The 24,165-nt window shown below is 41.7% G+C and overlaps 2 protein-coding genes across 4 annotated transcripts in view; one reads left to right on the forward strand and one right to left on the reverse strand.

Annotated features, from left to right (window-relative positions):
- Positions 1–24,165, forward strand: part of MDAR6 (monodehydroascorbate reductase 6) — a 44,373-nt gene that overhangs the window by 7,202 nt on the left and 13,006 nt on the right. For all 3 annotated transcript variants that reach the window (XM_088705659.2, XM_089925843.1, XM_088705658.2), the window contains exons 8-19: positions 332–421; positions 1,702–1,803; positions 1,896–1,985; positions 2,848–2,928; positions 3,283–3,354; positions 3,422–3,516; positions 3,621–3,709; positions 3,812–3,874; positions 3,958–4,001; positions 4,177–4,290; positions 15,861–16,066; positions 18,378–18,448. In XM_088705659.2, coding sequence (XP_088561785.2) covers positions 332–421; positions 1,702–1,803; positions 1,896–1,985; positions 2,848–2,928; positions 3,283–3,354; positions 3,422–3,516; positions 3,621–3,709; positions 3,812–3,874; positions 3,958–4,001; positions 4,177–4,290; positions 15,861–16,066; positions 18,378–18,448 — 1,117 coding nt within the window. The remainder of the gene's footprint in view (positions 1–331; positions 422–1,701; positions 1,804–1,895; positions 1,986–2,847; positions 2,929–3,282; positions 3,355–3,421; positions 3,517–3,620; positions 3,710–3,811; positions 3,875–3,957; positions 4,002–4,176; positions 4,291–15,860; positions 16,067–18,377; positions 18,449–24,165) is intronic.
- On the reverse strand, positions 20,100–22,231 carry LOC149752745 (uncharacterized). Its single transcript, XM_089925973.1, has 2 exons — positions 21,157–22,231; positions 20,100–20,754 (listed from the first exon to the last, which is right to left on the reverse strand). The coding sequence occupies exons 1-2, from the start codon at positions 22,210–22,212 to the stop codon at positions 20,233–20,235; spliced, it is 1,578 nt and encodes a 525-aa protein (XP_089782099.1). The 5' UTR covers positions 22,213–22,231; the 3' UTR covers positions 20,100–20,232.

The raw sequence follows: 24,165 nt of genomic DNA on the forward strand, positions 1-24,165 counted from the left end.
TGTATATCATAGCACTTCATCAGGGTTTTTGTATGTTTAATTTGGATGAACATAACTAGTTAGTTACCCATGTTTGTGCGACTTTGTAATGGTTCGAGTTCGATCACCTGAGAAAAGAACTGCAAATGCTGAGTTGTCATTTCAAATTTTAGATCAGTCTTCTTTTCCCCTCATAGCATTCTCTGTGGGACACGGTGACATTATTGTGGCAACCCTACTCCTTTTTTTTCCTACTTGCAAGTTTGGAGTAGAAGTTCTCATACTTCTGATTTTGCTTAACACATATACATCTATTTCCTGCTTTCTTAGTTCATGTCACCTGTTTTTGTAGGAAAGAGCCAACAAGGTTGCCATTATTGGTGGTGGTTATATCGGCATGGAAGTAGCTGCTGCAGCTGCTGGATGGAACCTTGATACAACTGTAAGAATGTATTTATTAATTGGCATCGTTTATATTTTTTTGCGGAAAGTTAGGCCATTACCTTGTTATGGTCCTGGCAATTCGGGATCCTGGGAGGGGTGAACTAGAGATAGACCTAACTTTTGGCATTTTTTCGCACAAAGTGGCTTCCCTAGGACTTGAACCTGTGTCATTATGCTTGTCAGCCTAAGCCTTTTGCCATTGCACCAAGCAATGACCCCTCTGAAAGTTTTTAAGTCAATTACCATTCCAACTTGTTAGACATTACTAATTCAGCATATAGCATCATGTGTTCATGGAAAAAAACATTGTTAGATGACACACAAAATGTCTAGACAAATGTTTTATGACTTGTTATTTGTGTTTTTAAGAAACTTAAACATTTATGCAAAGTCAAGGGCTGACAAATATGGCATCTTTAGATTCATTACTCATTGATTTTTTTTTGTATTAATATTTCTTGTCAGTATCAGTTAGCTCAGAAAGCAACTGGGCCATGAAAAACACATCCCTGAATACTGGCAGGGAATGTTACATACACTTGTTAAAACTTTCAGACAGGACATGGAAAGTTATGATTGGAGAACTATAATTTCTAATTTAGTGCATCTCTGAACTCATTTTGAGCACTTAACGTGATTTTACCTCATCTACACAGATAATTCCTTCTAATCATCTAAAACATGCATCGCTGGATGCTGTTCCAGTAGAACTTGAACTTACACGTGCATAAAACATTGCATTGGCAACTGTATGGTGCTGGTTGTATTCCAAATATCTGAAGTCAGGTTTTACTTGCATAGCGCTGTCTTTCCTGATCAGAATCTAACTAGTATAACTTGTCTAAATTGCAATTCTTGTACGGTTACACTTCCTTTTCTTGTTGTATGACTTGTTTATTAGTGGATCATGTGGCTGTCAATTGGTCCGACAGGAACTTGCTGTTGGACGGTCTTTTCCTCTTTATTATATGAAATATGTTTTTAACAATGATCATGATTTAAAATGCTGGATTTTTCATTTTCCAGCTCACTGTTTTTTGGCAAATGCAACTATGTTCTGGTCATGACATTATCTCTTGATTTAGTTTCCAACTGTCTATACACAGACTTTATATGCATGTTATTCTGTTATTTTTTCTTTTTAATGAAATGTTGCTTTTGTGGGGCTGATTGAGTGTAGCACGAGATCTAAAATGAAAAGGATAATGATTGGCATCGAGAGGCTACTTTTTATTTTTTTTGTTAATTATTGCTCTTGTTTTTGTACTTACTACATAGCTGATATTTCCTGAGGAGCATATAATGCCAAGATTATTTACACCTTCTCTTGCTCGGAGATATGAAGAGCTTTATCAGAAAAATGGTATCCAGTTTGCAAAGGTAATTTACCATTTTGTAGATCATAATGATATTTGTTGATTGTCAGAAGCTATTGATACCGTTATTCAATAAAACTTTTTTATTTCTATCAGGGAGTTCTTATTGACAAAATAGAAGCTGGTCCTGATGGAAGAGTGGCTACTGTTGTTCTTAAAAATGGATCCATCATAGAAGCAGACACGGTATCACTTTTTGTTGCTTGTAATCATTTGGCCTCTTAACTTTGCCCTGGAGAGTTTGGCTTTCTAAATTTCTGATTCTGAATCTGAACATTAATATGTTCCCTTCCCTCAATAACATGGCATGTTATGTGATTTGAGCATTCCAATTCTCATTCTTGAAATAAAATAGGAAACCTTTCATGCGCAATTTATAAGTTTTAATGATACCTTTTAAGATAAAAAATAATTCTTCTTTTATGATATTTCCTATCTTTTCAATTCAAAAGTCAGGTAGTAAATTGTAGCTTTTTTAGTGAACATTGCACTAGTGTTTAGTCCTACATTTGATGTGGCTTGGAGAGGTCTTGGGTACTTGAGCATGGCCAAGAACCCCAGATAATATAACCTTCCAGCTAGCCTATTTGAGTGAGGTCATGGATTGCTACGAGTACACCTTGTAATGGAATATATGAGTTCAAGTTAATAGTGATGGTCCCCAAGTAATGTTTTGGATATATCTTGAAATGTATCTGGGTATTATGTGGAAGATAATTTTGTTTTTTAAATTTGCTTTTCTACCTTCTGATCTTTTAGTAATTATGCAAAGATGTAAATCTCAGCTTCTACAGAAGAATGTACATTTCAATCATCATGTAAAAGGAGTATTATCCTCTTTTATAGATTTAAAGAATTCCAACCCTCCCTGATCATACACAATCTCCATGTTTGGTCAACCCCTCCCTGATCGTACACAATCTCAGTAAATGTTATCAGCTGCTATCTTCTTTAACCAATGAAAATTTAAGTTACAGTCTCATTAAATGTTTACGTGAATATTTCAAAACTAAGTTACTCAAATGATCTTATGCACTTGCAAATGCAGGTCATTGTCGGGATTGGTGCGAAGCCAGTTGTCAGCCCCTTTGAGGTTGTGGGGCTGAACACAGATGTTGGTGGAATACAGGTTGGTGCCTGGTCCAAGGATTTTTGTCATGCTTTTGTAAATTTATGCATTTAGGATTCACCAATTTTGCAGATATATATAATTATCAAGTCTTTTAGTTTAATTTTGGATGCCTTTTTCCTTCCTAACTTATTGACATTCAATCAAGCCAAAGGTTCTGTTATTTACCATTCCTGAAAACTTGATGTTCGGTAAATACGCTTTTTTTGTGTGATTCATGATACATGAATACTGCTTCCAGAACGACTATAAATAGGATGATTTTTTTAAGATTTGAAACTTTGAAATCTGCACCTATAGTAGCATCTATTAGAATGTAATAATTGATCTGATAGTGTCTTCCTTTTCCCACAGGTTGACAGCCTTTTCCGAACAAGTGTACCTGGTGTTTTTGCTGTTGGAGACGTGGCAGCATTTCCTTTGAAGGTAAAGCATGCTTTTGATTTTCCCTCATTTAAAAGCATCGAGAAAGTGATGAAGTTCTCCCGAACAGATGTACAACCGTATGGCACGAATGGAACATGTTGATCATGCTCGAAAATCAGCACAACATTGTGTTAAGACACTTCTAACTGCCCATACTCAACCGTAATTCTATTCACTCCTCTGAAGCCCACTGATTTGCATAATGTTCTTTGATGTGGTGTTCCATTTTTCCCCAGTATTCATATGATGTCTTGCATATAATCCAGATATGACTATCTGCCATACTTCTATTCAAGGGTTTTTGAGTATGAGGGAAGTGCAAGGAAAGTTTGGTGGCAATTTTATGGAGATAACGGTGAGAGTTTTTAACTGAAAATTGGCATATCATATCTGGAAGTTGAAAGACGATCTCATCATCATCATCCATTAACTTGGTCTCGTGTTTTACTTTAAGCAGTTGGTGATACAATTGAAGTTGGAAATTTTGCTCCAAAGATTGCCAATTTCTGGCTCGATTCTGGTAGTACATGTTAACACTATTTGATCCATTCTCTAATTTTGGTTTAAATTTTTTATTGACATTTGAATAATTTGCACTTACAGATAGCAGATTGAAAGGAATATTTCTTGAGAGCGGAAGCCCTGAGGTAACTATGAGCTCTCATTCTTAGTTGGACATACCTGTGATGTAATACATGTTTAAATCTTTGAACGTTGAGCAATCATTAATTGATTTCACTTAATTAGGTACTCGAGACCATTAAATGTGTATGGCCCCTCTGTAAAATAGCTAACTTCATGGCTTTCTGTCATACTTTTCAGGAATTTGCACTCCTTCCTCAACTTGCTAAATCTCAGCCGGTTATTGATAAAGCCAAGCTTAGAAGCACATCTTCTGTGGAGGATGCTCTAGAGATTGCTAGGAGCTCCCTCCAGGTTGGTGCCACAGTCTAGTATGCGAATTATGCAACCTCCATTTCACCAATAATAAAAGCCGCCATGGCAATTTTCATGAATATTTTAAAATCCACGTTTCTGATCCTTTTCGTGCATTAATAATTTTGATTTATATTTGAAATCTTTGTATAAGTGGTTACTCTGGTTATTATTTGATGCTGCTTTTGCGAAGTCGCTTGAAAGCTTTTTTCCTTTTCTTTTGTTCTGTTTCGAGCAAAATGTTTCGCTTTAGTGTTAACACGTTTGGATTTATAGGTCATAGAAATACTGATTGAAAGAGGACTGAGATTGAGATAAATTTATTACTTATAGTCTCCATACTCACAGAAGCGAGCAGCTAAATTGATCACAAATTAATATTCTCTGCATAATGTTCCTATCAAACTCTTTTTTGTTTTTTTGAACTCCAAAATGCTGTGGGGCGAACTGAAATGCTGAACCAAAAAAAAAAAAAACCTTGACTTAGAGCACCATTTAAATAAATCAAAGGACAATTCTTTCAATTCCACAGTAAATCCTCAGTTTTCCGACCATTTCGCTGCTACCTGTGTGCGAATGACGCCTCGGCTATCTTTTTTTTTTTTTTTTTGATATTTGTAGCAGTCAACGTTATATGGTTTCTGTGTAACAATTAAACCTGAGTCTTCTACTGTCACGCCCCGGACCCGGATCCGTGACACGGCCGTGCTATTGCCGACTACCGCCCACAATAGCATGCAGCCTCATACATGGGTAACAGGGTAGTCAAACCAACCAAACCTTTATATAAGAAAGCATTCTTAGTACAACATGCTGGTCAGTACCCAAATACAGAGCTTCTATGTAGTTTATGTACACAAAAGTATACTTGCTTTACCCCAAAAAGAAAGAAGCCCTGATACCAAATTAACGTGTCTCTGGCAGCTATCAGTGGTGAGGATCTGAAAGAAAAAAAAATAAATGAACGGATATGAGCTACACGGCTCAGTAAGTAATCATACATAATCTTACCGGATCGGACATAATGGTAACCATGTTTATGCAGGGTTTGAGAAGCTGACATGCGTATTATCTCACAATTTATCATGGCAAAATATGTATGCTTGGAAAACAAAGCAGTATTTTCAGTCAAACAGAATTTTCATAAAACATAAGAATTCATGCGATTAGCATCATTTAAAGGAGATAGCGGTTTTAGCAAAATACAACATTTCATAAGGATATATTCAAAAATCCGTTGTAAAACAATGTATGTTTTGGCCAGGCACGTTCATAAATGTCACGGCCCGCCTGCGCAGGGCACGTGACTATCGGGCCCACATGAGGGGGAAACACGGGGCTCCCCTGCCAGATGTTGGCCGGTTCCGGGGCTTCACGCAAGCGTCCTTCACCCCTCACCGATTTTGCTTCTCCCCAAAAACGCATCTGCAGGATTTGGAAGCACCCGCCTCATATACCCAGGCTCTGAAACGAGCCTCATGATCATGCTTCAAATATCATTTTCATAAAGTATGCATATGAAACCGTGCCCCCGGCATGCCGTGGTCCATTCTCTCGGATGCTACTGCGAAGTCCATTCGGCCACTGGCGGGGCCAGCTAGTCATTCTCGGCCACTAGCAAGGCCAGCGAAGTTATTCTCGGCCACTAGCAAGGCCAGCTCAGTTGCATTCGATCAGTAGCATCTTTGAGCCCATTATAGTGCCTCTTGGCTAGATAGTATTTCGTTATACTAACTTGCATGCATGATTCAAAATATAAGCATAATCATGGTGCATACATGGCCATAGTTTATGAGATTAGGCAAGTTACTTATCCATCATAACATATCATGCATGAATAACACTTTAAAAACTTAACAACCATAGTACTCATATGATCCACAATAAGATTAAAATAGATTACTTACTTTCTTCACAAATCATGTATACAATTCAAATTGTATGAAGAACACTGGTTCATCTTATAAAAAGTAAAACAAGATCTACGATAAGATTAAGACAGATTACTTACTTTCTTCACAAATCATGTATACAATTCAAATTGTATGAAAAACACTGGTTCATCTTATAAAACGTAATACAAGATCTACGATAAGATTAAGATAGATTACTTACTTTCTTCACAAATCATGTATACAATTCAAATTGTATGAAAAACACTGGTTCATCTTATAAAACGTAATACAAGATCTACGATAAGATTAAGATAGATTACTTACTTTCTTCACAAATCATGTATACAATTCAAATTGTATGAAAAACACTGGTTCATCTTATAAAACGTAATACAAGATCTACGATAAGATTAAGATAGATTACTTACTTTCTTCACAAATCATGCATACAATTTAAATTGTATGAAAAACACTGGCTCATCTTATAAAACGTAATACAAGATCTACGATAAGATTAAGACAGATTACTTACTTTCTTCACAAATCATATATACAATTCAAATTGTATGAAAAACACTGGTTCATCTTATAAAACGTAATACAAGATCTACGATAAGATTAAGATAGATTACTTACTTTTTTCACAAATCATGTATACAATTCAAATTGTATGAAAAACACTGGTTCATCTTATAAAACGTAATACAAGATCTACGATAAGATTAAGATAGATTACTTACATCAATTCGCTTTCCAAATTGCTCAAGTCCAGGTGACAAATCCTTAATCACCTAAAACAACATCATAGGGTTTACATTATTCCCCATTTATTTATTATAAAATCTCTTAGTTCATCATACTTTGAACTTACTTGCTTGGATCCTATCCAAGGATTTAGCCCAAGTCCAATTTGAAGCCTTTGGGGTTCGATTTAAAACCAAATTGGGTCCACATGGGTTGATTGAGTTTTTTAATTAAAGGATTGGGTCTGGTTCATGATCAATTAGATATGCTGAGACCAACTCAGCTTAATTGGGTTCGGACCCATTCTAATTTAACTTAATTTAGCTCGGATTTAACCCAATTTACAGTTTGGGCTCGTCCAGACTTAGCCCAATCTGATTGAGCTCGGATTTAGACTTAGCCCAGTCTTATTGGGCTTGGGTAGTCAAATTTGGCTAAACCCATTTCATTTCGTTTTTTTTTTCCTTCTCTTTTTCTTCTTTTTCTTTTCTTTTTCTTTTTCTTTTCTTTCTTTTTTTTCCCCTTCTCTTCTTTAGAACCTTCCCGACACCCTCCTCTCTTCCCCCTTTCTCCTCCTCTCTTCTCCGACGAAGGGAGGACGACGAGCGGAAGGGAGGACGGCGAGTGGAAGAAGGCCGGGCCACAACCGGCGGCGTCCACGGCTAGGCCCCGCGGCGTCCTCGGCCGAGCCTGGGACGACGGTGCTCGCGGCCGAAGCCGGCGGCCGCCGCACACGACGAGGAGGATGAGTCTCCTCTTCCTCTCTTCTTTTCCCTCTTCCTTTCTTTCTTTCATTCTTCTTCTTTTCTTCAACCTCCCTTCACCAACCCCATATTCTCTCTCTCTCTCACTCCCAAACCCTCTCTCTTCCTCTCTCCATTCTTCCCCTGTGAAGGAAGAAAGACGAGCTTGGGAGGGCCGGGCCACGGCCGGCAATGCCTGGGGCCAACGCCCGCGGCCAGGCCTGCTGCCTGCGGCCGAGCCGAGGCAGGCGGCTCCTGCGACGTCGGTGGCCGTTCACCACGACGCCGGCGACCGCACACAGGTGAGCTTCTCTTCCCTCTCTTCTTTCTTTCTTTTCTTTTCTTTTCCTTGGTCCTTCCTTCCGGCACCACCACCCCTTGCCGGATAAGAGGCGGTGGTCCGGCCGGGGCTGGCGGCCTTGTGGCCACCTCTGTTGCCGTCCCGGCCAGATCCGGCGGCCCGAGTTGCCCCTCGATCCCCAGGGTACCCGCGGCCGAGGCCGCGGTGTCTGGTTCGTCCGCGGGCCGAGCCCGGTTGGGTTCGGCCTGGGTGGTCGTCGAGTACGCGGCCTGTGAGTCCAGCCCGACCCGGGGCTTGTGGGTTTTTCTCCCTCTCCTGTGCCGGCCTACTCCCCTCTGTTTCACTGTTGACATAGAGGGGGAGAGCACCCCACAGAGGGGTTTCTTTACTTCTGTTAAACCCTAACCTTAAAAACTCCTTACCTTGGCCGGTTGCAGTCGGGTAGTACCTCCCCCTGGTAGTCCCTCCTTCCTCCTGGAGCTTCAGGGCTCCTTCGCCTTCAGCTCCAAGGCTTCGGCTCTCTCTCTCGTTCAGTGTTCTAGGGGGTCTGTGACTTTGGGGTTGCCGGCAGAGGCTTAAATAATTTGTTTAAGGGATGAGACCTCCTCTGAGAGGTCCCATCCTCTCCTTCCTTCCTTGCTTCGAGACTGTCAGCCGCTCCCCCCGGTCTCAGGCGCGCCGGAATCGGCTGCCAGTAGGGGGGTTGAGGTGGCGGCTCCAGGTTTTGCATGGCTGGGGGGCCCCTCGGTGAGGTCCTATCCCTCTTGCCCTCTTAGCTTCGGGAGCTTCCAGCTGCCCCCCCTTGCTCTGCCGTTGCGTCTGGCCTTGCCACGTGGGGCATGAGGTGACCCTCCCCTGTCGGCCAGTTGTGGCCTTATCCTTTCTCTTCTCAGCATGAGGTGGCAACCTCTTCCCGGTTGCCATTCTGGTAACACTGCCCACAGTAAAAATTTGGGCCCAAACCCCTTACTGGGCCTATTTCTTATTGGGCCTAGTAGGTTGTGGGCCCGGACATTACATCCTACCCCCCTTAAAATAAATTTCGTCCTCGAAATTAAACATACCTCAGGTGGACCGATGTAGCGAGGACTCATTTTGCCGTATCGCCCAAATCGGGCAACACTCTTGAAAAGAACATTTTTAGGTAGACAAAGTTTCCCTCCAAAAATTTCAGTTCTCATAGCTTAACAAGAATCGCCCGGTAGGGGGCCTTGATGATGGGTCCCTCTCCTAAGATCGATGGTGAATTCGATTTCTCAACCAGGGGTAATTCCGGTAATTCATCAGGGTAAATGTCTGAGTATTCCCTATTTCTTATAGCTACCTAGCAGTCAAGAGTTTAGGATGAAACTGAAATACATTGCTTTCTTCGACTAAGGTATTATGCCAATCTTAACATATTATGATACTCCTAACTACCCATTACCCCAAATTTTTACGGTTATAGTCTTGTTAAACCTAGAGCTCTGATACCACTAGAATGTCACGCCCCGGATCCGGATCCGTGACACGGCCGTGCTATTGCCGACTACCGCCCACAATAGCATGCAGCCTCATACATGGGTAACAGGGTAGTCAAACCAACCAAACCTTTATATAAGAAAGCATTCTTAGTACAACATGCTGGTCAGTACCCAAATACAGAGCTTCTATGTAGTTTATGTACACAAAAGTATACTTGCTTTACCCCAAAAAGAAAGAAGCCCTGATACCAAATTAACGTGTCTCTGGCAGCTATCAGTGGTGAGGATCTGAAAGAAAAAAAAATAAATGAACGGATATGAGCTACACGGCTCAGTAAGTAATCATACATAATCTTACCGGATCGGACATAATGGTAACCATGTTTATGCAGGGTTTGAGAAGCTGACATGCGTATTATCTCACAATTTATCATGGCAAAATATGTATGCTTGGAAAACAAAGCAGTATTTTCAGTCAAACAGAATTTTCATAAAACATAAGAATTCATGCGATTAGCATCATTTAAAGGAGATAGCGGTTTTAGCAAAATACAACATTTCATAAGGATATATTCAAAAATCCGTTGTAAAACAATGTATGTTTTGGCCAGGCACGTTCATAAATGTCACGGCCCGCCTGCGCAGGGCACGTGACTATCGGGCCCACATGAGGGGGAAACACAGGGCTCCCCTGCCAGATGTTGGCCGGTTCCGGGGCTTCACGCAAGCGTCCTTCACCCCTCACCGATTTTGCTTCTCCCCAAAAACGCATCTGCAGGATTTGGAAGCACCCGCCTCATATACCCAGGCTCTGAAACGAGCCTCATGATCATGCTTCAAATATCATTTTCATAAAGTATGCATATAAAACCGTGCCCCCGGCATGCCGTGGTCCATTCTCTCGGATGCTACTGCGAAGTCCATTCGGCCACTGGCGGGGCCAGCTAGTCATTCTCGGCCACTAGCAAGGCCAGCGAAGTTATTCTCGGCCACTAGCAAGGCCAGCTCAGTTGCATTCGATCAGTAGCATCTTTGAGCCCATTATAGTGCCTCTTGGCTAGATAGTATTTCGTTATACTAACTTGCATGCATGATTCAAAATATAAGCATAATCATGGTGCATACATGGCCATAGTTTATGAGATTAGGCAAGTTACTTATCCATCATAACATATCATGCATGAATAACACTTTAAAAACTTAACAACCATAGTACTCATATGATCCACAATAAGATTAAAATAGATTACTTACTTTCTTCACAAATCATGTATACAATTCAAATTGTATGAAGAACACTGGTTCATCTTATAAAAAGTAAAACAAGATCTACGATAAGATTAAGACAGATTACTTACTTTCTTCACAAATCATGTATACAATTCAAATTGTATGAAAAACACTGGTTCATCTTATAAAACGTAATACAAGATCTACGATAAGATTAAGATAGATTACTTACTTTCTTCACAAATCATGTATACAATTCAAATTGTATGAAAAACACTGGTTCATCTTATAAAACGTAATACAAGATCTATGATAAGATTAAGATAGATTACTTACTTTCTTCACAAATCATGTATACAATTCAAATTGTATGAAAAACACTGGTTCATCTTATAAAACGTAATACAAGATCTACGATAAGATTAAGATAGATTACTTACTTTCTTCACAAATCATGCATACAATTTAAATTGTATGAAAAACACTGGCTCATCTTATAAAACGTAATACAAGATCTACGATAAAATTAAGACAGATTACTTACTTTCTTCACAAATCATGTATACAATTCAAATTGTATGAAAAACACTGGTTCATCTTATAAAACGTAATACAAGATCTACGATAAGATTAAGATAGATTACTTACTTTCTTCACAAATCATGTATACAATTCAAATTGTATGAAAAACACTGGTTCATCTTATAAAACGTAATACAAGATCTACGATAAGATTAAGATAGATTACTTACATCAATTCGCTTTCCAAATTGCTCAAGTCCAGGTGACAAATCCTTAATCACCTAAAACAACATCATAGGGTTTACATTATTCCCCATTTATTTATTATAAAATCTCTTAGTTCATCATACTTTGAACTTACTTGCTTGGATCCTATCCAAGGATTTAGCCCAAGTCCAATTTGAAGCCTTTGGGGTTCGATTTAAAACCAAATTGGGTCCACATGGGTTGATTGAGTTTTTTAATTAAAGGATTGGGTCTGGTTCATGATCAATTAGATATGCTGAGACCAACTCAGCTTAATTGGGTTCGGACCCATTCTAATTTAACTTAATTTAGCTCGGATTTAACCCAATTTATAGTTTGGGCTCGTCCAGACTTAGCCCAATCTGATTGAGCTCGGATTTAGACTTAGCCCAGTCTTATTGGGCTTGGGTAGTCAAATTTGGCTAAACCCATTTCATTTCGTTTTTTTTTTCCTTCTCTTTTCCTTCTTTTTCTTTTCTTTTTCTTTTTCTTTTCTTTCTTTTTTTTTTCCCTTCTCTTCTTCAGAACCTTCCCGACACCCTCCTCTCTTCCCCCTTTCTCCTCCTCTCTTCTCCGACGAAGGGAGGACGACGAGCGGAAGGGAGGACGGCGAGCGGAAGAAGGCCGGGCCACAACCGGCGGCGTCCACGGCTAGGCCCCGCGGCGTCCTCGGCCGAGCCTGGGACGACGGTGCTCGCGGCCGAAGCCGGCGGCCGCCGCACACGACGAGGAGGATGAGTCTCCTCTTCCTCTCTTCTTTTCCCTCTTCCTTTCTTTCTTTCATTCTTCTTCTTTTCTTCAACCTCCCTTCACCAACCCCATATTCTCTCTCTCTCACTCCCAAACCCTCTCTCTTCCTCTCTCCATTCTTCCCCTGTGAAGGAAGAAAGACGAGCTTGGGAGGGCCGGGCCACGGCCGGCAATGCCTGGGGCCGACGCCCGCGGCCGGGCCTGCTGCCTGCGGCCGAGCCGAGGCAGGCGGCTCCTGCGACATCGGTGGCCGTTCACCACGACGCCGGCGACCGCACACAGGTGAGCTTCTCTTCCCTCTCTTCTTTCTTTCTTTTCTTTTCTTTTCCTTGGTCCTTCCTTCCGGCACCACCACCCCTTGCCGGATAAGAGGCGGTGGTCCGGCCGGGGCTGGCGGCCTTGTGGCCACCTCTGTTGCCGTCCCGGCCAGATCCGGCGACCCGGGTTGCCCCCCGATCCCCAGGGTACCCGCGGCCGAGGCCGTGGTGTCTGGTTCGTCCGCGGGCCGAGCCCGGTTGGGTTCGGCCCGGGTGGTCGTCGAGTACGCGGCCTGTGAGTCCAGCCCGACCCGGGGCTTGTGGGTTTTTCTCCCTCTCCTGTGCCGGCCTCCTCCCCTCTGTTTCACTGTTGACATAGAGGGGGAGAGCACCCCACAGAGGGGTTTCTTTACTTCTGTTAAACCCTAACCTTAAAAACTCCTTACCTTGGCCGGTTGCAGTCGGGTAGTACCTCCCCCTGGTAGTCCCTCCTTCCTCCTGGAGCTTCAGGGCTCCTTCGCCTTCAGCTCCAAGGCTTCGGCTCTCTCTCTCGTTCAGTGTTCTAGGGGGTCTGTGACTTTGGGGTTGCCGGCAGAGGCTTAAATAATTTGTTTAAGGGATGAGACCTCCTCTGAGAGGTCCCATCCTCTCCTTCCTTCCTTGCTTCGAGACTGTCAGCCGCTCCCCCCGGTCTCAGGCGCGCCGGAATCGGCTGCCAGTAGGGGGGTTGAGGTGGCGGCTCCAGGTTTTGCATGGCTGGGGGGCCCCTCGGTGAGGTCCTATCCCCCCTGCCCTCTTAGCTTCGGGAGCTTCCAGCTGCCCCCCCTTGCTCTGCCGTTGCGTCTGGCCTTGCCACGTGGGGCATGAGGTGACCCTCCCCTGTCAGCCAGTTGTGGCCTTATCCTTTCTCTTCTCAGCATGAGGTGGCAACCTCTTCCCGGTTGCTATTCTGGTAGCACTGCCCACAGTAAAAATTTGGGCCCAAACCCCTTACTGGGCCTATTTCTTATTGGGCCTAGTAGGTTGTGGGCCCGGACATTACATCTACCATCACCTGCATAGCGGGGTTCCAAGAGTTAGACCCAATTATTGAGTGTGCAACGGGATTTGATCAAGTTGGTACAATGTGTAGCTTCAACTTCATCAGATTTCAACTCTAGCTAAATATTGACACACCATATTGAACCTGAGCCACTCAATTCTCCATCGGGAATGTTGAGTAAATCTTCCAAATTTCAAGTTTCAAATTACAAAAATGCTTTAGTAATTTAATAATTGGCAAACTTACTCTAGTTAAGAATCATGTTGTATGCAAAATAACGTTTCTTGTACTTTAAATGCTCGATCTAATTAAAGGTAAAGATTACTTATTTTAGTGTTATCTCATTTTATTTTCACTTGCATTTTTACAGGCACCGAGTAGCTCGGATGAGGTTATGGGTTGAGAGCTGAAAGAGTATGGTTTAGCTAGTTGTCCCTCAATAAGTGATCTGTATCAAAAAATTATTTTATAATTTTGGAGGAAAAGTTTTTATTTAACTAAAATTTTCTAAATACCATATCATTCATTATATCTATTTATAAATTGAGTAATTTAGGCAGGCCTTGCATGTTGTGGCATGATGGGTGTGGCATTGCAAATTAGTATGAGCAGTTGCAGGTTTAATCAAAAATCTATTCAAAGAATTGCACAATGATGTTTTTTTTCTAGGTGAGAGTGTAATAATTTATATTTAAAAAGATCAAAATGTAATAGAAAAAACAAATATAGAAGTCTAGGTCAAAATAATAAAATCAAGGGTCTAATTTCAAGAAATTTGGAGGTGTTGGTGCAAATAGTTAACATGCAAACAACTGTTTTTTTTCTTTTTAAGTAACGATCATACCATCCGAACTCAAGTTCGGTAGTACTGTGTATTCCGATTTTAGAACCGCAAATCGGATGCTGCTTGGACATTACTGAACGCACGGCTTAGCTCCCTGCAAGGAAACTTCCGATATCCAAGCTTCCGGGGTGAGCCTTTAATTTATTCCAAGGTGGACCGGACAATCTAAATTGCAAACAGTTCATATGATGGACACGTATCCGATTTAGATGACGCATGCTGCCTATGACTTTGCGTTTTTGCCGCTGAGGTGTCGCTCTCTAAATCCCGTCGGACAGAAGTTCGTCCATATTTCCCTTTTTAACCAGCTGGACCCCCACGAGACATCCCCCGTCACGTGGTTTTCGTTCTCCGGCACGTGCGGAACGTGTCGCCGCACCGCGCTCTCTTCTACTTCTCCCAGCGGCAGCCTCTTTTTCCGGCGCCTGAAGACGGCGAGCGAGAAGCGGAGCCGAGCGAGTGATGCTCACCGAGCGGCGTCTCTGATCTCCAGATCCCGTCAAGGCGCCGGCACCGATGGAATCCCGCGCTCTTCTCGCCACCGCTAACGGCCGTTCGCCGGCCGTTCCAACTCGGGTGAAACTGGACCCCGCCGCTCCGATCCTTTGTACGGGCTTTTCGTGTCGGAGGCGAGGGAGAGGAGTTCCTCTCCGCGGCCGCGGCTCGGCTTCGCGAGGCCAATGCGCTCCCCTGGCGGCCAAAGGCGCGGATACAAATGGCGAGGATTTGATGGTATTAAATGGCGAAGAGGAGGGGAAGAAGAAGAACAAGGGGTGGATTCATTTCGTTGGTATCGGAGGCTCCGGTTTATCGGCACTTGCTTTGCTGGCTCTCAAACAGGTAAGCTCTTTTAATTTGGATTTGGATCAATTTTAAACAACCACCTCTACGTCGTTATCATTTCTTGTTCTTGTTCCCATTGCTGTCATTTTGTTATATTCTCATGTCTTCCGAGACTCAAATAACCGGTGTGGAACTAAACACACGCCTGCATGGGTCATGCTGCAGTGTCCCCTATATGGGTCGGATCCTCTCTGATACCATTTTATAACAACCTAATCTCACCTAAACTGGCTAGCTAAAAGGTATTATTTGAGTTCCTTGATCCTGTATAAGTACTCAAGATCTACTCAGTGAATAACCAATGTAGGATTAAACACACGCCTGCATGAGTCCTCACAGTATTTTTATACATGCTACTGGCCTGGAGGGTGTGCCTTAGCACAATAGGAAGTTCGCTTCATCATGACCTGGTGTCATGGGTTTGAAACAACCTCTCGGTTAAGACTGCATACATCTGATCCTTCCCAGAACTGCAATGGCAGGAACCTCGGTTTTCCTTCTTCTTTTTTTTTTTTTAACACATTCTACTGGCCTACTGCTATCATAAATTTTAGGCTGTAATTTTTGTTCAGCGTGCATGTAATAAGCATGTTATTGGTATAAATTCTTTGTCTTTAGTTTTCTTGGGAAAAGTTTCATTTTTCCTCTAAAATATGGAGAACCTTATTGATTTTCTATATCAAAACTCAGGGTTTTGAGGTTAGTGGCTCAGATATCATGTGGGGTAGATTTATGGATGGATTGCATAAAGCTGGGGCAAGGTTATCTATAGGGCACTCAGCATCGAATATGGAAAGGAGTGCTGGATCTGGTCTACCTAATGTGGTTGTTGTTTCTAGTGCTATTCCTGCAGATAATGAGGAGATTGTACATGCAAAGTTCATGGGAATTCCAATGTTGGTACTTTCTGCTCTATCTCCTTTTATGCTACAAGCCTTTTTATGTATGGAGAAAACCACTTGGCATTTTATCTAACAAATGCAAATGTAAATTAACATATTGGTCATTGATATAACTCATCATGTATGAAATTTCCAACAAAATTATTATGTTTTATAAATTGAAAATAAATTTTTAATGTCAGTCTATTGCTTAGTTTGTGTGCACCAATCACAGCAATGAAAGCGAAGAATGAGCACCTTTTTTTCATTACATCTGACATGATTGGTATTGGACCTCATAAAATTGCAGTTGCTTGGTGTCCCCTATGTAATTAGTGCAAACCATGCCTCTGTTTTGTGCATAAGTATTAGATGCTATGCTAGATCTTTCCTCTTTCCTCTTCATCATAAGTGAGAAAATGTTATGAATTTCACAACAATCTTGATTAATCAAATTTAAGATCATCAAGATGGTATAACATCTTGGAAGTCAAATGAAGATAATACACATTTGAAAACTTGAGGTCTTGTGCATGATCTAAATAAATTACCAAGCATGCTGTGCTCTAGTTGTTTTTTCATTCTTTTCTTTCCTTTCCTGTGTTAAAAAAGGATGTCTAGTTCTATTAGCATGATGTACTACTACATCAATTTTATGCATGGTATTCCCTATGTGTTCGTGGAGACAAGTTTCTTTATTTTTGTTATTACTTCCCTTTTCCCATGTCATTATATATTTAGATGCTATCTATTCCTTTTATGTCTGGCAAGTGCGTATAGGGCATCTATCGTCTGAATTTGATGACATGCTATGAATAGTAGTTCAAGATTCAAAAAGTTGCTATGATCATTTCTATAATACATGTCCTATCAACAGTTGGCTAACTAGCCCATACCCTTCTTGCTCAGTGTTATATTATGAATTCTCAATTTCCCTTAAGAATTTGATAGTCACTTTGGTGATGGTTGATTCATTGTTCTAGCTGGTAAAATGTCTATTATGTATAAGATGCATTTAGGCCTTTGGCAAGTACACAGAATCTTCCAATATAAAAATTCTCAACATATCAGGGATGATAGTGATGCAGATCAATAATTCCTGAAACCTAGCATTTGCAAGCTCGTCCCAGTACCCCAATACCCATTATTGTTAAAGAACAAAGAGTTGAAATGGCTATAATCAACAATAAGGCCGGAAATGCTCTCTCCTTTTGCATGCGCATGCGCAGGTCCACACACTCCTTTATGATAGATTAATTGGTGTATTCTTTTCAGTTTTAAGGAATAAACATAGCTTATTTTGTCAAAATGGTACAAGTGAGCTAGCTGACACAGCAATCATATTGTAATATTCCATCAGATCTTGCATGTTCCCTGATAAGAAATGTGTCACATTGGCCAAAGATATGAAGTATTCATGCTACGACATGCTACAAAAAAAAAAAAAAATTATTTTTGCATGTTACTTTGTGAAACAAACATTATGACATTCAAACTTTTAAAGATTTCATTTCTTTAAAAAGGTTATGGTAGATCACTAGATAATGAAGTGAAATATGTACATGAGACTCTAGAATTATCCGTAGATGTGTACTATTGTGAATATCTTGTGATGATGTGATCCCAAGAGATCCAAACTTGGTAGTTGTGAAGAATACATCAATAATCACCCCATTGTCTGAGATGTCCAATTGTAGGTCGTTGAACCTGTTGAATTAATTGATTATACAAGATTAGTTGATCCGACCTGCATGCCTACTCCATATTCAGGAGCATAACATTGATAGGGTGGCCTATACCTCTGTTCTCTCATCTGCCGCTTTGTTTATAAATTGATCGGATGGAGGTCATTCATCATATCGGAAAGAATTCATATTATTGTATAGCCACGTGAGGCATCTCTATTGAACATTAGGAGAGACCTTGACATGTCCCTAATATCCTCTCCTATCTGCAATATATGGAGCTTGAAGTGTATCGTTCTTCTAGTAAATGTCGTACTGCATTAGGTAGAACTTTATTTTTTTCCATATGACAGATAATATAGAACAGCAACCCCCCCCCCCCCCCCCCCCTTTTTTTGTTTCATTTTTCTTTTTCTGGACCAACTACTTCCACTTAATCGGATGTTCCCAAGAACCGCATGTAATAAAGACTGGTCTTTTGAATATGTCAAAAAAGGATCTCCTTCTTATTTTATTAATGATTACTTTTATCACATTGCTTAATTCAAGTTACAAGAATGTGAAAAAAAAAAATTGAAATATTAATTGCTCAAATGCTCTGTTCCATCATTGGTTCAACTAATTACCTTTATATTGCTCAGATACAAGAGAGATGATTGGCTGAGGAAAATCACAGAGAAGCACAAGGTTATTGCTATTAGTGGAACCCATGGTATCATTTCTTTGCCAAACGAATTATTTTCTTTATTTTGTATTTTTTTTAATGTTATGCTAATACTATCTGGTGCACCTTTATAAGAATATTACTTGAAGAACAGCAAGAAAGAATGACAGGATAAAATCCTCATAAATTTACTAAGAAGAATAGCACATAAAATTCTCATAAATTTACTAAGAAGAATAGCAACCACTATTTGAACGAAGTAGTGAAAATTACCCCTTTTCTTGGGTTAGGGCATAAAAATATGCCTATGAACAATTAGATCATGTTATCCATGATAATTTGACTGAAAGATCATCAGCTATTTCTTTTACAAAATTTCTATTGCCATTTTGATCTTTCGATTCATTATATGGAGTGAGTGCTTTCATAGTCTCCACCTTTTCAATGAAGTCAATTCTATTATGGTCTCTGACCGTTGACTTTCTATCTTGCAACTTGATTGGTGCAGGATGATCTTGGATCTGGCTTCATTTCAAACTTCCCAGTCTATAAATAGTAGACTAGTAACATGTTTTGGCCATTGATCTCAACACTAGACCTGGTTTATCTTCAACCTAATAAAATTATTGAGCTTGTCAAGATCTTGAGGGTGGGCATTGGTGCAATTGTATGTTCTCTATTATGACCTAGGTGTCATGGATTCGAAATACAGAAATAATCTCTCCGCACGCATGGATAAGATTGCGTACATCTGACCGTCCTCAAACCCTACAAGGCTTGGAGCCTCGTGCATCGGGATGCTTTATTTTACCTTGTCAAGATCTTTTGCATGAAGTTGCTGATCTAGAAATCCTTTCAATTTATCAATGCGGCATCACTTATATTGACAAACAATATCTCTACATATTTGCTTGGACAATATGTTCGACACACCTAGTATATGAAACAAGGTCCGCCGTACCGGTGGCCGGCCGGACCGGTACGGTACCGGCCGGTACCGGGAGCCAAACTTTTTTTTTTTTAAATGTTGTCTCTGTTGGATCTTAAATTAAGTGAAAATTGATGTTTTTTTATTGCTTTTTTCATGATTTTTGATGTTTTTATATTTAAATTTAGGGTTGAAATTTGAAATATATATGATGCATGATTGCATGTTATGTTTTTCTCCCGTTCCAAATGATAAAATCATACACATAAAATATCTTCAAATTAAGATACAATCATTTACATACATTTAAAGTACTCTAGGATATTTAAAATCGGGACGAGTGCCGATGGCTCTCGTAGATATCTGGATCATAAGTATAATCAGGAGGAGGCAAATCAACCCAATCAGAAGGAACGCGCGCCAGGTTATAAGAACTGTCGGATCTCTCGCTCACGCTCTGGCTCTGAGAGGTGTCCTCTGATTGTGTAGGGGCCCATCCAAATATGGCGGAAGCAAAATCCGATGCACCATATCCATATTCGTCAGGCTGAGGCTGTGGATAATAAAATCCATATTCGTATGTTATCGGATCTGCAGTCGTATTCTGTCTTCCTGAACGACCTCGAGGAGCCCGTCTTCTATATCCAATAATATCCTCACGAAATCTATCAGGTGGTCGACCGTAGTCCGTATCCTGTATAGCAACCATAAATTGGGACTCACCGGTGAAATAAAGACCACCCTCCGGCTGTGTCTCATGAGTACCATACTGTCCTCCGCTCCCTCCATGGCTAGAAGATCCATCACCATCAGAACCTTCATCGCTGCTAGTCCAAGTCTCTTCCTCGACACTCTCCATTGGGATTCTTTGTTTTCCTTTCCTGGCCCTCTCTGTCTGGCTCCCCTATGCCTGCGGTTGATCAGCTCTGGGAGTGCGTGGAATATTGCGCTCAGCCCATTGCTCTGGATCGACCCCAGCTTCGGTGGCTATGAAGGTAGCTGGTCGTGGTGGCGATCCTGGCTCGTCAAGCTCGGGCTCCTGCTGCTGGTCTACAAGCCAGCCGAGTAGTGGATCATCGTCATCAGCGGTGAAGGACCCGTAAATCGGATCTGTATACTTGAGCTCCACTTCCTCCTGGATGCACTTTAGTCTCAACCGCAAATTGTAATGCACATAAACAAGGTCGTTGAGGCGCTTTTGCGTCAAACGGTTTCTTTGTTTGCTGTGGATAAGGGAGAAGGTAGACCAATTGCGCTCACATCCACTAGAGGAGACTGTTTGAAAGAGGATCCGGATAGCTATCTGCTTTAGATTTCTCGCGGATCCGCCAAAATGCACCCACCATTCAGCTGCAAAAATATTTATGAAAATTACATATATGATAGTTCCATAATAGTAACTAAGTAACACCAGGTGAATGTTTTCCTGATGTATCACGTACCTGGGTTCATATTGTGTTTGCTGACGACAGCCGCTCGTTGGCCAAAACTGTAGCTGCCCTCTCTAAATAATTTGCTCTGTGAAAAATAAGCATAAGAAAACCATGTTAATAATTGAAGATGCCGATATACTTACACATGCTGGTAATTACTAAATCATAATTACCTCTTCAAGACATAGGGCCGCTTTTTCTGGATCTGCCTCCATCTTGTAAATCACATTACGCAAAGCATCCAGAAGTGTTTCATCCATACCAATTCCATCTATGCTGTACTGAAACTGGGGGTTTAGGTAGTATGCTGCACATATACGAGACTATCCTAGCATAATTATATAATTATATCCATCACTATAATTGTCACTATGATTATATCTTAGCTTACCTGCTAGATGTAATTCCGTACCCATTTGCTCTCCCCACCGTTGCTCAATGATGTTGATGTATGACCGGCCATGTGCTGGATCTGCCTCCATAATCTGATCCTTTGCCTTGACCATCATGTGATACAAAAACCCCATCTGGGGGTAGATCTCGCTATCTACGGCCCGCAGCACTTCATATAATGGTTTGATAGCTTTGACTATTGTAGTAGCCCGCTGCCAGAATGGCTGTCTCGTCACCAAGTCTTCTATCTTGCTTCCTTCAGTGCCGGCATAAGAATATCTACTATCATACCACTCGGAACTGGTAAACATCTGACGTAGGGCTCCTCTCTTCTCGAGTATGCTATCAAGTGCGATAAATTTGGTAACAAACAGTGTGACTCCTGGTCTCAGAATCTCTCCCCCTGCATACTTTCTCATCAATGAAAGGATCCAGTTATGGTTATAAATATACCTGGTAATGCGTTGGGCTGTTTCCACCGTTTGTTGCACCCTACGGATCTTTCCAATGTCCATCAACATAAGATCGATACAATGTGCAGCACATGGGGTCCAGAAAATATGTGGTCGCCGCTCCATCAAGACCTGCCCGGCAGCCTTATATTGCGGCCCATTATCAGTGACGACCTGCACGACATTCTCCTCTCCTACCAGATCAATCACATCCTCCATAAGTTTCAGCATGTACGAGGTGTTGTGCACATAAGCCGAAGCATCAATCGACTTGTGGAAGAAGGTCTTAGCATCACAGTATGTCAGGAAGTTGATGATGCTCCGCCTGGTCGGACCGGTCCAACCATCGCACATGATGGTTAGTCCATATATGGGCCACTTGCTCTTGTAGGAGTCAATCCAATTCTCCAGCTCCTTATTATTGTCAAGAAGCTCACCGTATATGTCCTTTGGGCCTGGAGGAGCTACACCGGGACCGGCAACTTGTATGGCGGCAATGGCAGACCTGTAGTATGTATTGTCTGCCACATTCGCTGGGATGTGGCTGAAGTGAAACCAGGATCCAATAGCTCGCCACATAGTTTTCTTCTTATCCTTCATCCACATTGTGTCTACCCTCTGCTGCTTTGAATCTCTACTGGGGAGAGCATACGGATTTACATCATGATTCATGAATTGTCGCACCTTGTGGAATTCTTCTAGATGACTTCTTTCGGCTACCAAAACTACCCAGCATAGATGCAATTCGGCCACGTTCTTTGCTGACTGAAGTTGCCCTCAAGAACTCTGGATCTTGTCTAGTGCTCCCAGAACCGCTGCCCGACTCGTATGCAGAGGGCCCAAATCGAGCCCTATGCCTGGCCACCTCCTCCTGCTGCCACTGATCATCCAGACTTGCATGCATGGCCGCCTGAATATCTGCCTCCTCCTCATCTAGATCCTCGACCTCCTCTGGCTCCCTAGAGTGATAAGAAGGTGGCTCTGCCGCTTGGCGATCGACCTCCGCCCTCTTCTTGGAAGCCATCTCCTTTGCTTCTTTGGCCTCAGCGAGATTCTGCCTCATCAGCACACGAATCTCGCTAGGACAATTTGGGCACGTAGCAACCTCACCGGAATTTTCGGCTAAGTGTTGCTTCAACCTGGTTACCCCTCCTCCCTTGAAAACTTTGTCGCAAAACTTGCATTGAAACTGGTGTCGTTGCCCCTCACTTCCAAGTCTTCGCCCATAAGACCAGCCAATATCACGCTTTGCAGGGTTCGTTTTTTCTTGATGGCTCCATTTCTATCATAAAAGGACAACTTATCAAAAAATTAAGCTAATAAAGTAAATTTTTGCATTATCTTATTATTTAAGTAATTTATAAACTATTTTTTTAAATAAATTATTAACAAAATTAATGAAATAATATAGGACAAAAAAACCGCACCTTAAATAGTCTCCGCTGGATTTTTTGGGCAGGACCTCCTCCTCAATTTGTGGGCTATCTTTCAAATCTTCCCATCTCTGATTACTCTTCAGAGGCTCATTCCTGGATTTTAGTTATTCTGGAGTTATTAACAGAGCCTCTCGTTCGGTTTTTATAACCGAACGAGCGAAGAAAGAAGTGGCCTCTCGGCCACTTCTTTCGCTGTCAACTCAAAAAATTTATTTTTTTTTGATGGGAATGAGTGGCCAGAGGCCACTTCCTTTCCCATCAAAAAAAAAAAAGCTGTGGCCTCGGCCACAGCTTTTTTTTTTTTTTTTTATTTGACAGAAGTGGCCCACGGGCCACTTCTTTCCTTATAACCACGCGCGGGCGCGTGGTTTTATTTAAAACCACCGCGTGGCGCTGTGGTTCCCCAAAAAAAAAAAAATCGGCTTTTTTTTTTTTTTGACAGAAGTGGCCCATGGGCCACTTCTTTCCTTAAAAACCACGCGCTGTGGTTTTTAAACCACCGCGTGGCGCTGTGGTTCCCCAAAAAAAAATTTGCAGGATTTTTTTTTTTTATTTGACAGAAGTGGCCCACGGGCCACTTCTTTCCTTATAAAGCTGTGGCGCTGTGGTTCCCCCCCCAAAAAAAAAACCGGCTTTTTTTTTTTGACAGAAGTGGCCCGTGGGCCACTTCTTTCCTTGAAACCACGCGCGGGCGCGTGGTTTTAAAAACCACCTCGCGCTGTGGTTCGCCCCCCCCCCCCCCAAAAAAAAAACCGTACCGGTGCGAACCGGCCGGTTCGCAGATGAAAACCGGAAAATACCGGTTTTCATCTGTTTCCGGTACCGGTCAAGGACCGGACCGGTACGTACCGGCCCGTTCCGGCCAGTATGGGCCGGTACGGCTTTCCTTGATATGAAACATCTCGATGTGTGTTAGTATAGTAAACTAATATATCTGCCAGTCATCTTGGGCCTCCAAATTTTGATCCTTAATCAGGTTGTACTTCCAAACTGCAATGTGCCAGATTATCCACATTCTTGGTTAAACCATGTTGATCTCTAATAGGCCAAGCATATAATTGATATAATTTAGAACCAGAATGGAAGTCTGTTGTTATGGGAAAGTATCTAACCTTGTCGGGAT

Source organism: Phoenix dactylifera, chromosome 10 (assembly GCF_051530095.1).
Source record: "Phoenix dactylifera cultivar Ajwa chromosome 10, Ajwa_hap1_PhDact_Kaust_v1.1, whole genome shotgun sequence".
In the NCBI taxonomy this organism is placed as follows: Eukaryota; Viridiplantae; Streptophyta; class Magnoliopsida; order Arecales; family Arecaceae; genus Phoenix; species Phoenix dactylifera.